This window comes from Macrobrachium nipponense, chromosome 20, assembly GCF_015104395.2.
Source record: "Macrobrachium nipponense isolate FS-2020 chromosome 20, ASM1510439v2, whole genome shotgun sequence".
Classification (NCBI taxonomy): domain Eukaryota; kingdom Metazoa; phylum Arthropoda; class Malacostraca; order Decapoda; family Palaemonidae; genus Macrobrachium; species Macrobrachium nipponense.
In genome coordinates this window covers 61,408,721-61,421,181 of record NC_061089.1, presented here as the reverse complement: position 1 = coordinate 61,421,181, position 12,461 = coordinate 61,408,721, and the positions used below count along the sequence as shown (strand labels likewise).

Sequence of the window (12,461 nt, the reverse complement as noted above, 5' to 3'; positions counted from 1 at the left end):
CCCCCCCGGACATGCAGCTGTTCTCAGACGCATCGACCGATGGATGGGGCGCACACCTGGAGGAGTTGCTGACTTCAGGAGTGTGTGGGACGAGAACGACAAGCACCTTCACATCAATGTACTGGAACTCAAGGCAGCGTTCCTCGCTCTCCAAGAGTTCCAGGACCGCTTGATGGGACACTCAGTGGTGTTGATGTGCGACAACACCACGGTGGTGGCCTACGTCAACAAACAGGGGGGACTAGTGTCTCTCCCGTTGTACCAGTTGACTCGGCAGGTGCACGAGTGGGCCGAGGCACACTCAATAGAGCTGTCGGCACGCTACATTCCAGGGAAGAGGATGTATAGCAGACACGCTCAGCCGTCGGGATCAGGTGATAGGACCGAATGGTCTCTACACCAGGACGTGGCGGAAAGGCTCTTCGACCTGTGGGGGCGACCAGTCTGGATCTGTTCGCCACCCGGCACAACAGGAAGCTCCAGGTGTTCTTCTCGGCCGTGCCGGACCCATGGGCAGGCTGCAGAGGACGCTCTTCAACACCCGGGACAACCTCTTCGCCTATGCCTTGTCCCCCCGTTCAGCCTGATTCGCAAGGTGATCAGTCGAGCACTGGTCACCCCGAATCTCAGGATGATCCTGGTGGCTCCCAAATGGCCACAGGCCATTTGGTATCCGGACCTGCTGGCTCTTCTCGCAGGAGAACCGAGAGAGATTCCCCCTTGCACAACCTTCTCGCCCAGCCACACGTCGAGCTCCGGTACCACGAGCAGTCCAGTCTCTACGTCTTCACGGCTGGCTGTTATCCACCATCTCTTGCGAACGAGAGGCTTTTCTTTTCTCGTAGCGCAGCAACAGAGATGGCTGGAAACGTCCGTCAGTCCTCTGCAGCTGTGTACCAGGGGAAGTGGGCCGTCTTCTGTGGTTGGTGTCGTAGACGGGGGGTCTTATCTCCTCTCAGAGCCACTCTTCAGCAGGTAGCGGATTTCCTCGTTTTTCTTCGCCGAGAGAAGCTCCTCTCAGTCCCCACAGTCAAAGGATACAGAGCCGCCTTGGCGCTCGTCCTGAAACTGAGGGGATTGGACATCTCGAACTCGTTCGAGATCTCCTTGCTTATGAGGAGCTCGCAAAGGTCTTGCCCACCCAGGAACTCAGGCCCCCTGCGTGGGATGTGACCTCTCGTCCTTAGGAGTCTGACTCGAACGCCGTTCGAGCCACTCCGAGAGTCGTCAGACAGGGATCTGACCCTCAAGACCCTCTTCTTGCTGGCCCTGGCATCGGCGAAGAGAGTAGGGGAACTTCATGGTCTTTCCTATGATGTACGACACTCCAGGGGATGGGGATCTGTGACGCTCGATTTCGTCCCGAACTTCGTTGCAAAGACTCAGAACCCGTCGATCCCTGACGACAGGTTCGAGTCATTCACGATTCCCTCCCTATTGGACTTCACCGATAATGATGCGGATGAGATGCTGCTTTGTCCTGTGAGGGCGCTACGGCGCTATCTGAAGAGAACTCGACCCACCTCAGGGCCTGAGTCGTCGACGGCCTCGTTCGTTAGCAATCCGGTGGGGTCTCCCAACCAAAGAATAAAGAAGTATCCCAAGAACACTCTTTCTTTCTGGCTGCGTGAGGTCATCAGGAGGGCGTATGAGGCTGATGGTAGTGACGACATCCGTACGTCCCCGTCCGAGAGCTCACGAAGTCAGAAGTATTGCCCCGTCGTTGGCGTTCCGTAAGAACTTCTCCGTGGCGCAGGTCCTGAAGGCAGGGGTCTGGTCTAACCAGACTACCTTTACGTCCTTCTACCTTCGGGATATTGCCCACAGGTCCTTGGATACATTTTCCTTGGGACCCGTGGTGGCTGCTCAACAAGTTGTGTAGCTAACCCAGACCCTCGCAGGCTGAACAGCATCGAGTCCTGGTGTGACTGTGTGGATGGATGTGTGAGTGAGTGAGTGACTGGCTCTCTCTTTCCCATCTTTTCCTTCCCCTCTACCTGTGGGCAGAGGGCCATGGTCGTCCACCTTACGCTGGATGAGGACGAGATGCAGGTGAGCTATATGACAGAGCCCCATCCTAGCCCTTTCACTATGGATAGGAGCAGAATCCATCCACATTCCTTCTACAAGGGGGGGAAGTGGATGCCTACAAGAGTCAAACCCATGACTTTATATTTGCTCCTGTACAGGAACAAGTTCTTACATTGCTGGTACGAAGAGATACGCATGCCTCTCTCTTAGTACTCCGGTTCCCAGAGGTCTGACCATTGATCCTGCGGTGCACACCCCGATCAATCGGACAGAGGCTTGGATCCCTCCCTCGCTCTTACGACCAGGGAGGCTTCCAAGGTTGGGCGAACACCAGTCTGTTCACAAAAGACTCAGATTCCACCCACCAAGAAGTGAGTCTTCCTATTGTAAAAGGACCGAAGGTTTGTATGCCGTGTCGGAACAAATGACAATTTGTCCAAAATTGCATTTTTCCTAACTATACAAACCTGAGGTCCTTTTACACATAGCCCCACCTCATGCCACCCCTCACTCTGCAGTTTTTGCTTGGGCCAAAAGCAAAAGTGATTTGTTTACCTCCCAGTCGCGCGCGCGCGCCTGTCGGACAAGCAGTTAACTACCGAACCCCTTGTTCGAAAGCTTACGACCTATCCAGCTGCCGCTAGTACCTTCCTATTGTAAAAGGACCTCAGGTTTGTATAGTTAGGAAAAATGCAATTTTGGACAAATTGTCATTTTAACAGCAGGTAAGTATCCAAATAATAAATTTTATTATGAAAATTTATATACTTTTGGGTATTGATAAGTACTCTAAAAGTTATTATGAGGGATCCTTCATTCGGGGAATTTTATGAAGAACAGACAATGTTTATGAACGACAACATCAATTCTGCCAGTAAACTTCTCTAAAATAGCTTGGCTGAGACAGCCAAGAATCGTTGCTCTTTAGTGTTAGGCGAGTGAAGTTGGATGTGAGATTGTGCATCATAGCTTATGTATAAGTGAGGGAGATTAGAAGATGTGTTTATTGCTATGTAGCGTTCAAGGTTAAGGTTATAAGAACATAAATGGATCTAACCTAAACTGTTTTGCATCCATTTTCTTTTTCCAGTGACTAAGCATTGCTTGGTTGTGTACATAGTTCTTTTGTTTCCTACTCATCTTTGTACTCTCTAAGTCTGTAGCATCATGTATGAGAGCAAAAAATCTTGGGTAACTGTGATGTTTGTTTTGATATACGGTAGTCCCTGGTTATTGGCGGCCTCGGTTATCAGCGATCCGGTTTTATGGCACTTGTCTAGCAGCGATGATAACTGAATTTTCAGCGTCGATATGCACTGATCCCTAGTCATTGGTGATGCAGAGCCCCTGTTATTGGCGCTGACATCCAGGGATTGATGCTATTTTCTCCAATTTTCTGTTATCAGCGATTTTCAGTTATCGTCACAATGTCGGGAACAGACCCTTGCCAATAACCGGAGACTACCTGTATTTTGGACCATCTGTAATTGCAATGCACTGTATTTATCATCCTATGTTAACAAGCTTTTGAGGAATCTACATTCAGTTACACTAAATAGTTATCTGTGTGAGGCTTAAAAAGCATCTCATGTTTACCAGAATATCACCCAGAATGTAGAATTGTTGATCAGATTAGTTACTGGCTTGAGTGTTTCATGCATTCATGAATTTTTCTCTCTAAAATAACTATGAGAAACAAAGAAATGTGTATAGGAGATGAAATAGAATGCTGTGAACTTCAACCTGTAAGAGCACACTTCCAATGCTAAACTGGTAGTTGTGACTTGTAATTATAATAGGAAAGCACATGAGATGCTTGGTTTTTGTGTCTTATGCAGCAACATAGCATTGAATTGCTGTTTACTAGAAATAGCAGTTTTTGAAGTCGTCCATGATTCAGTAGCGTTTGATGGGAATTAAAGTATTACAGTTAATAATTATTACAGGCATCCATAACAAGAATCCTTAATAGGCATCTGGTTCAGAAAGCTTTTATTATGTGGATTATTTATTTATTCTGGCATCATGGTCTTCAGTTTTAGAGGTCATTGCTCCAATACACCCAGGTTCAGGCTGGTATTTCAATAATGAAGACTTGAAGTGTAACAATTGTACATTATTCATTTCACTTTGTTAGTGCTGACATGTTGCAGGACTTGCAATAAGAGTAGACAATGCAGTTACTTACTTCTCTTCCGTATTTTTTTCACCATGCTTTCCAAGAAATCCACCGCTAAGGTAATCTTAGTTACCTCAAGAATTCAATCCAAGAGGCAAGAACAGTTTTCTCCATGGTTAACTGGACATCACTTTATTTTGAGCTATCCTTGCAGTATATAGCGGTTGTACTGGCAGATGTTCTTGACATAGGTGGTGGTATTTGTGGAGTTAAAGCTGATACCATTTGCAAAGACAGATATCTGGTTTAACTGGGTTAATACATGGCATGTCGTAAGGTTTTCTTATCAAGTGAATGCTGCCCATATCATAAGTAAATTATCTGCTTTTTATGGGGGGGGGGGGACATTTTTATAGTTGTTCTGTGAGCAGTTTCTAATAGATTTAATGTGTTGATAAAAAAAATTGTGATTTATTTACTGGTGCATTTTTTTTATAAAATCTTTAAATCAGACAGAGATTATGATTTCATCATAAGATTAATTTTGCTATTTCAGCAAATGGCAGAACATCCTTTATTTGCTCCTTATATACAAGAAGAGGGTGTCACTGAAGGTGAAGCTCCTCTCAACCCATTAAGTGAAGGCTTAGCTCAATTAAAATTTGATCCAGAACATAATTCCCCCACGGGTAAGTTGAATAGATTTATGAGTAATTCACTGCTGTTAATGAGCTTTAATTAACATTTAAGAAATAGGCTAGTGGCCTATTAATCACTATAACAAACCATGTCTGCTAGTGGTTGGTTGCTATCTGGAGGTACTCTGACTTTGTGTGATCTGGGAATTTTTTTTTTTTTTTACAGCAGAGCTTGGAAGAGTTTGTTTTAATCACCTTAATTTCCTATTCACCATAATGTTTTCTGTTATAATCTAATGCTGAGAGAAAAATTTTAATAGTCATGGGACTGATACCAGGAATATGGCTGAAGTTGATGCTTATGTTGCTGCATCTCCACTGTAATGCCTGAGGAACTTAGGGTAAATGTATTCAGGGCAGGTAAGAGCCCAGATAGTATGGAGCATGCTCTTGTCTTAGCCATTATTGTGATAAATCTGGTCGGCTAGAATAGGCATCCAGGATGTTTTGCCTTGAGCTGAGCAAAAAGCGAATAGGAAATTTTATATTATTATTGAGGGTAACTGAAAAAATTTGTGAAGATTTTATAAGCCTATTCAGTAGGCATAGGTTTCTCCTGCCATTTCATCTGATAATTCTTCAGGATTACTGACTTGTGGTTACCTGCAACATAGGGGTTTTCATAGACAGCTACTGATAAGCTACAGGCAAACCACTGTGGACTTTTTTTCGGCAAAGCTGTATCAGTAAAGGAACCTCTTGACTGTCATTCCCATTTAAATGGATATTTCCCTTTTCTATAGTGAGAAGCTTCTTTTCTCCTTCACTGTCAAGCATTACAGTTTTGTTTTCTTAATGGTACAGTAGGGCCTCGTTAATCACGGGGGATAGGGCCCAGAACCCCCCATGATAAGTAAATAGTACCCGTGTTATCCTGCTACCCCCCCTGAAAATTGCTTTAAACCGCCTACTTTAATAATTAACCCACCCAAGACCACTATTTCAGTGTTTATAACTGCCTACTTTAGTTCAAGCACCAAATATTTCTTCAACTATCACCTTAAACTAAATTCAAGACAGTTTCAAAGTTATTCTTTCCTATCTTCAATTTCCCCTTCATCAGATCGGCAAACAAAAGTATAATTACCTAACAATTCCTTTTTATTTTCATGATTTGGCTGCTGCACCAAAATATAAGTACATAATACATATATATCTATTTTGTGAATGAACATATTTATGATAAAAAAAACATGATTTACTGTAATGATTACAGCACCCAACTATAATATTAATTGAGAAAGAAACCCACAAATTCAATTTGTAACTTGTTTACTTCTAAGTATTTACATTTAGTTTTACTCCACACTCGAGTACTTTCAGGCCCTTCTGTGGCCCATTCTCAAGAGATGTTGGGATGTTAGCCTGGGTCAAGGCCCAGCAGTCTTCTGGAACTTCTTCTCGTTGTGCTGTCATTTATGCGATGGCTGTTCTGGTTTTCTTGAGAGTTGCCAATCCCCTCTTGTCGCTCTGATATCCTGAGCTGATGGTCAATGGGATTCACCCTTGTGGTAAGGGTGTGGTCACCGTAAGTCTGTTGGGCAGGAAACCTAATCTCCAGGTCAGCAGGGTCAATCTTAGCTTCTTTTAATATCAAAGCTCGGCTTACGGGATCTTCTGAGGTAAAACCTTTGTTTCCTTCAATTACTTTGATCTCTCTGATAAGCGCACCTTCTACTACCCTCCTGTGACTAATTTTGTTGCTTTTGTATATAAGCCTACTGTTTTTGAAATCCATCCTATGGTCATTTTCCCAACAATGTCTAGCTATAGCACTCCCCTGAGAGTTAAGCTGTACTGCCCTTCTATGTTCTTGGACTCTAGTCTTTATTCCCCTACCTGATTCCCCCACATATCTGTCCTCCACAATTATTGCAATTGATTATGTATACCCCGCTACATCATCTGTATTACTGTTCTTCTCCTTCCAATTTATTTTTACATACTTTGTTTTTAAGGTATTATCAAAGGTATATACAAATTTATATTGACTTTCTTTTCATTTTTGAAGTGATTTGTTTCATTTAGGCATAAAAGGGAGGGCAACTATTTTCTTGTTTTCTTTATTCCATGTACTCTCTACTTCGCTCTGTAAAAATATTTTTCTAGCTTTGGTGAGTGCCCTTTTTCTGAACCATTCCGGGTAAGCTAATGCATCGAAGCTTTTATCGATGTAATTTATTTCTTGCTCTATCTTGCAAGGGTCACACGTTCTCATTGCCCTAAGAAATAAACCTGTTAGAACCCCTATTTTTATATCATGACTATGAAAAGAGAAGAAATGAATATATGAGTTTGTATGTGTGGGCTTTCTATATGTGCTGAATTCATATCCTGTTTCTTTTCTTTCTATGAGTATGTCTAAAAAGGGCAGTTTATCATAATCAATTGCAATAATTGTGGAGACAGATATGTGGGGGAATCAGGTAGGGGAATAAGGACTAGAGTCCAAGAACATAGAAGGGCAGTACAGCTTAACTCTCAGGGGAGTGCTATAGCTAGACATTGTTGGGAAAATGACCATAGGATGGATTTCAAAAACAGTAGGCTTATATACAAAAGCAACAAAATTAGTCACAGGAGGGTAGTAGAAGGTGCGCTTATCAGAGAGATCAAAGTAATTGAAGGAAACAAAGGTTTTACCTCAGAAGATCCCGTAAGCCGAGCTTTGATATTAAAAGAAAAGAAGCTAAGATTGACCCTGCTGACTGGAGATTAGGTTTTTCCTGCCCAACAGACTTACGGTGACCACACCCTTACCACAAGGGTGAATCCCATGACCATCAGCTCAGGATATCAGAGCGACAAGAGGGGATTGGCAACTCTCAAGAAAACCAGAACAGCCATCGCATAAATGACAGCACAACGAGAAGAAGTTCCAGAAGACTGCTGGGCCTTGACCCAGGCTAACATCCCAACATCTCTTGAGAATGGGCCACAGAAGGGCCTGAAAGTACTCAAGTGTGGAGTAAAACTAAATGTAAATACTTAGAAGTAAACAAGTTACAAATTGAATTTGTGGGTTTCTTTCTCAATCTTCAGAAGAAAACTGAAAGAAGTTTTTGTTTGGTTTATAATATTAATGTGTAAACAGCAAAATACAGCAATAAAAATCTAGTTTTGTCTTTTGTTTACGTTTAGAATCAGCTGATGGACATTTATTACCGAAAGAATTATTTTGGAAAACAATTTAGTTGCTAAAAGAAACGAGTTTATTAATGGAATTATTATTATTATTAACTTTGTACATAATAGTTTATGATATTATTATGATACAGTAATTCATATTTCATTGAGAGAGAGAGAGAGAGAGAGAGAGAGAGAGAGAGAGAGAGAGAGAGAGAGAGAGAGAGAGAGAGAGAGAGAGCAGCTTGTGATGAGAGTAACTTGAATAGCTTGAGAGAGCAGCTTAGGACTAGAGTAACTTGAATAGCTTGAGAGAACAGCTTGGGACTAGAGTACTGTTGACTATCTTAGCTCGAGAATAACAATGAAATTTGTATTTTAAATATTTTATGATGATAAAAAATGAAACATGGATAGTGATAAGATATTCTCTTGTATACTGTTATAATATGTGATAATCATTGAGTCAACTATAAAAGTTGTATTGAAGCACAGTTTCGTCAATCACAGAAAGAATAAAAATATGGCAACACATATTTTTATTCTTTCGGGGACCATCTTGTTCTTTTATTACGATAATAATAGATCAGTATTATAGTTTTTTTTCTGTAAGTGATGAGAGAGAGAGAGAGAGATTGATTTTGCTATTTACATTCATAGTATTTGAAAATTTGTAAATGAGTTTATCCTAAAAATGCATTTAGTCATGAAAAGAAGAAGAAAACAGTAATTAGTGAATCTTGCTCTATGATAAAATTCGTGATTTCGTTAATTTTCCGGAATATACGTAGCATTTGGGCTTCACAAAAAAAGTAAGTAAAGTGATTTATGACAGAGTTTAGAGGGTACTTACGTAAAAATACATCGGTACTTTGTAGAACAGTGACGTCACGGTGGTCATATGTATTTTTTTTCGTGAATGAATATACATTTATGATAAAAAATAGTTACTGTACTGCTTAGAGTACCATACTGTAATATTAATGTAATCACATCAAAATAAAGTAATCATTGTTCATTGTATACTGTAAACATGTAAAGTGTATTTTTGTCTTTTGAAAAATGGATTCCCCAAGGAATTATTCCTTGAAGAGGTTTTTATTATGAAGATATGCCAACAATATACAAGATTTGCATTTTATTATGAATATATGACAATAAAAGGATTTTGACGTAGGAAAAATCTATTTCTGGGCGATTGGTTCGTGTCGCCCAGCGAAATCCCGCCTCTTCCCAACCCTTCGCTCAAGATTGATTGCTAACTTCAGGATGGCCACCAGAGGCGCGGCAGTCCCTAGCGTGGGTTGGAGTAGTAGTAGTTGCTGCCCCGTTCTGTGGGTCGGCTCTCCTCTTGTGAGGTTTTGTTGTGGGAGATTTCTATTGGCAAGAGGTTCGTGGTAGTGGTCTCACTCGCCCTAGTGTTCATACCGACGCCCTCCTTGAGGGTTAGCGAGTCAGTTATACTGACCTTTTTCTTTATTTTGTTTATTCTCTGGTATTTGTTAGATCATTTACCTTAGAAATAATGGATTAAAGGATTATTTCGCTGGGCGACACGAACCAATCGCCCAGAAATAGATTTTTCCTACATCAAAATCCTTTTTCTGGGCTCAGTTCGTGTCGCTGCGCGAAATTGTTCCAGAGAATTAGCACAAGATTGAAAATAAAGAAGGTCTCAATAAAACTTAAAATTTCAATTAAATACTATAATTGCAAGAAAAATATATATACACATACACAATTGTTCATAGAGCGTGAATAAAGAACAATACTTAAAATTAACTTAAAGTTAACATATATACAAGGGCTTACATGGGATATATGTTGAACTTAAAACATGTGTATGATAATCATAGGCAAAAACACTTAAAGTAATTACAAATAAACAGTATCAATAATGTAGTAAAGTATGTATATGAACAAACTTAAAGTAAAAACACATTAAACAAGTTCATAGATCATATTAAACAAATCAATAACCATTGTAAATGGAGATGTGGCACCCTAGCATAAAAATAAGGGGACCACATCACAAAGATCAGTATATACAATCAATTGTGGGTGACCCTAGCAAAAAAATAAGGGACACCCACTAAACCATCACAAGAGCAGCTAAGACTCAAGGTTAGACGTAGATGAACAAGGTAGGTATAGACAAACTGTTGGCTGAGATAGGTAGAAAGGAGATCTGGATCTTCAACTCAACTACTAAGCAGAGTCGGGGGAAACTATGTTACCCGCCGCAACTGCTGAAAACTTCAAAGATTCCAAAGACTTTTAAGTAGTGACGCTTAAATACTGTCGGCGATTTCCATCCAGTATACTTTTTCAAGTCATCAAAATTCATGTGTTGAAAGTATTTAATTGAGGTGGCCCTGACATCATGAACCTTGGGGAAGGATTCAGGGTTAGCTTGTTTAATAAAGTATAGGATCTGTTGCCTTATACCTTTAATTGATAAGTACCACCACCATCTCTTCTAAAGAGAGGACCCGAAGAGGATGAGGATGTCCTAGACAGAAAGGCTCGTAAGGTCGTTACTGGACAAAGAGAAAGATCTTGAGGAAGGGGTATAACCTTCCAAGGTTCCCACCTCAACAAAGGATCCTCATTCTTTGCTAAAAAGCTGCGATCCGGAGAAAGCAGAACTTCTCCTGAGGGAAGAAATTCTACATGATTCGCATCTCTGGATAACGACGACAGTTCTGAAATTCTAGCTCCTGAAGCCAAGCTTAATAAAAATAATGTTTTTCTTAAGAGCATTATAAATGAACATGTCGTGTTATTTGTATCTGAAGCCAGCTTTAGAACATCATTTAAAAACCATGACACTGACGTAGGCCTTACTGAAGGTCTAAGTCTAGCACAAGCCTTGGGAATAGACGAAAAGTAAGAATCTGTTAAGTCTATGTTAAAACCCAGTTGAAAAATCTTCTTCAAGGCTGACTTGTTTGTCGTAATGGTACTAGCTGCTAACCCTTTTTCAAATAAGGATCTGAAAAAGGATATAGCTGAATTGATTGTCATGATTTTAATGTCTGCTTCTCTCAGGAAGGATGCCAACTTTTTAACTGCAGCATCATACTGCCTTAAAGTTGAATCTCTTTTATCTGATTCCAGGAAAAGAATATTTCGTGGATCGATATTTGCATCTCTCTTGGCTGCAAACTTCATGAAGTCCATAAAGTTAGGGTTTTGAGAATTCCTGAGGAAGCGAACACAGTCTTCATTTGTACTGACTGGGAGAGCCTGGGATTGGGAATTCGAAGAGGACGAAGACCCAATTCCAGAATCAAAGGGTACCAGTTGCTCTTCGGCCAGTCTGGAGCTACTAGAGCTACTTGACCCTTGAACGTTCTGAGTTTGTTCAGTACTTTCAGGAGAAGATTCACCGGAGGAAAGACATAAATCTTCTCCCAGTTGTTCCAATCTATGGACAGGGCGTCCGTGGCATAGGCCAGAGGGTTCAGGTTGGGAGCCACATAACAGGGAAGTTTGTGGTTCGTTTGAGATGCAAACAGATCTACTTGCAGGCCTGGTACCTTCCGGAGAATCCATTGGAACGAACTGTTGTCCAGTGACCATTCCGATTCCAGAGGAACTGAACGGGATAGAGCATCTGCTATGACGTTTCTCACTCCGGCTATATGGGTGGAGGAGAGGTGCCAACTGAACTTGTCCGCCAGGGAAAAGATGGCTACCATGACATGATTCAGGTGTCTTAACTTGGAGCCTCCCCTGTTTATACAATGGACTACTACTGCGCTGTCCAGAACTAACTTTATGTGAGAGTTCTTTGGCGGACGTAACCTTTTCAGAGTCAGGAACACTGCCATTGCTTCCAATACATTTATGTGAAGCTGGCGGAACTGAGGTGACCATGTTCCCTGAACTTTCTTGAACTGAGAATATCCTCCCCAGCCGCTTAGTGAAGCGTCTGTGTGGATAGTGATTCCCGGAGGAGGAAACTGAAGGGGTACTGATATGGACAGGTTCTTTAACTTTGTCCAAGGGCGCAGACGATTCCGTAGAATCTGTGGTATTGATGATAACTTGTCCCTGGATCTGACATTTGCTCGTGAGCGCCAGATCCTGGTTAAGTCTTTCAGTTTGGCTTTCATCAAGATGTTTGTCACTGAGGCAAATTGGAGGGAATCCAGGATTCTTTCCTGGTTTCTCCTTGAAGCATATTTGTACTTTAGAAATTGTTTCACTGACTTCGCTATTTCTTTCCTCTTGGCTGATGGAATCAACAGAGTATGGGAGGATAGATTCCATTGAATGCCCAGCCATTGAAAGTTGGACTCCGGAGTGAGTCTTGACTTTGCTCTGTTTATCTGGAACCCCAGATACTCCAGAAATTGAATGACTTTCATTGTGGCTTTGCGACATTCCTCGACTGTTGGAGCCCAAATCAACCAATCGTCGAGATACGCTACTACCATTATCCCTTGAGACCTCAGTTGTTGGACGACTACTTCCGCCAA

The 12,461-nt window shown here is 41.6% G+C and overlaps 1 protein-coding gene across 3 annotated transcripts in view; it reads left to right on the top strand.

The window, feature by feature from the left end:
- LOC135226540 (tetratricopeptide repeat protein 4-like) overlaps window positions 1–12,461 on the top strand; it is a 119,819-nt gene that overhangs the window by 33,079 nt on the left and 74,279 nt on the right. For all 3 annotated transcript variants that reach the window (XR_010317244.1, XR_010317248.1, XM_064266205.1), the window contains exon 3: window positions 4,707–4,839. Coding sequence is in view for 1 of the 3 variants with exons in the window: in XM_064266205.1 (XP_064122275.1) it covers window positions 4,707–4,839 (133 nt within the window). In the remaining 2 variants the exon portion in view is untranslated. The remainder of the gene's footprint in view (window positions 1–4,706; window positions 4,840–12,461) is intronic.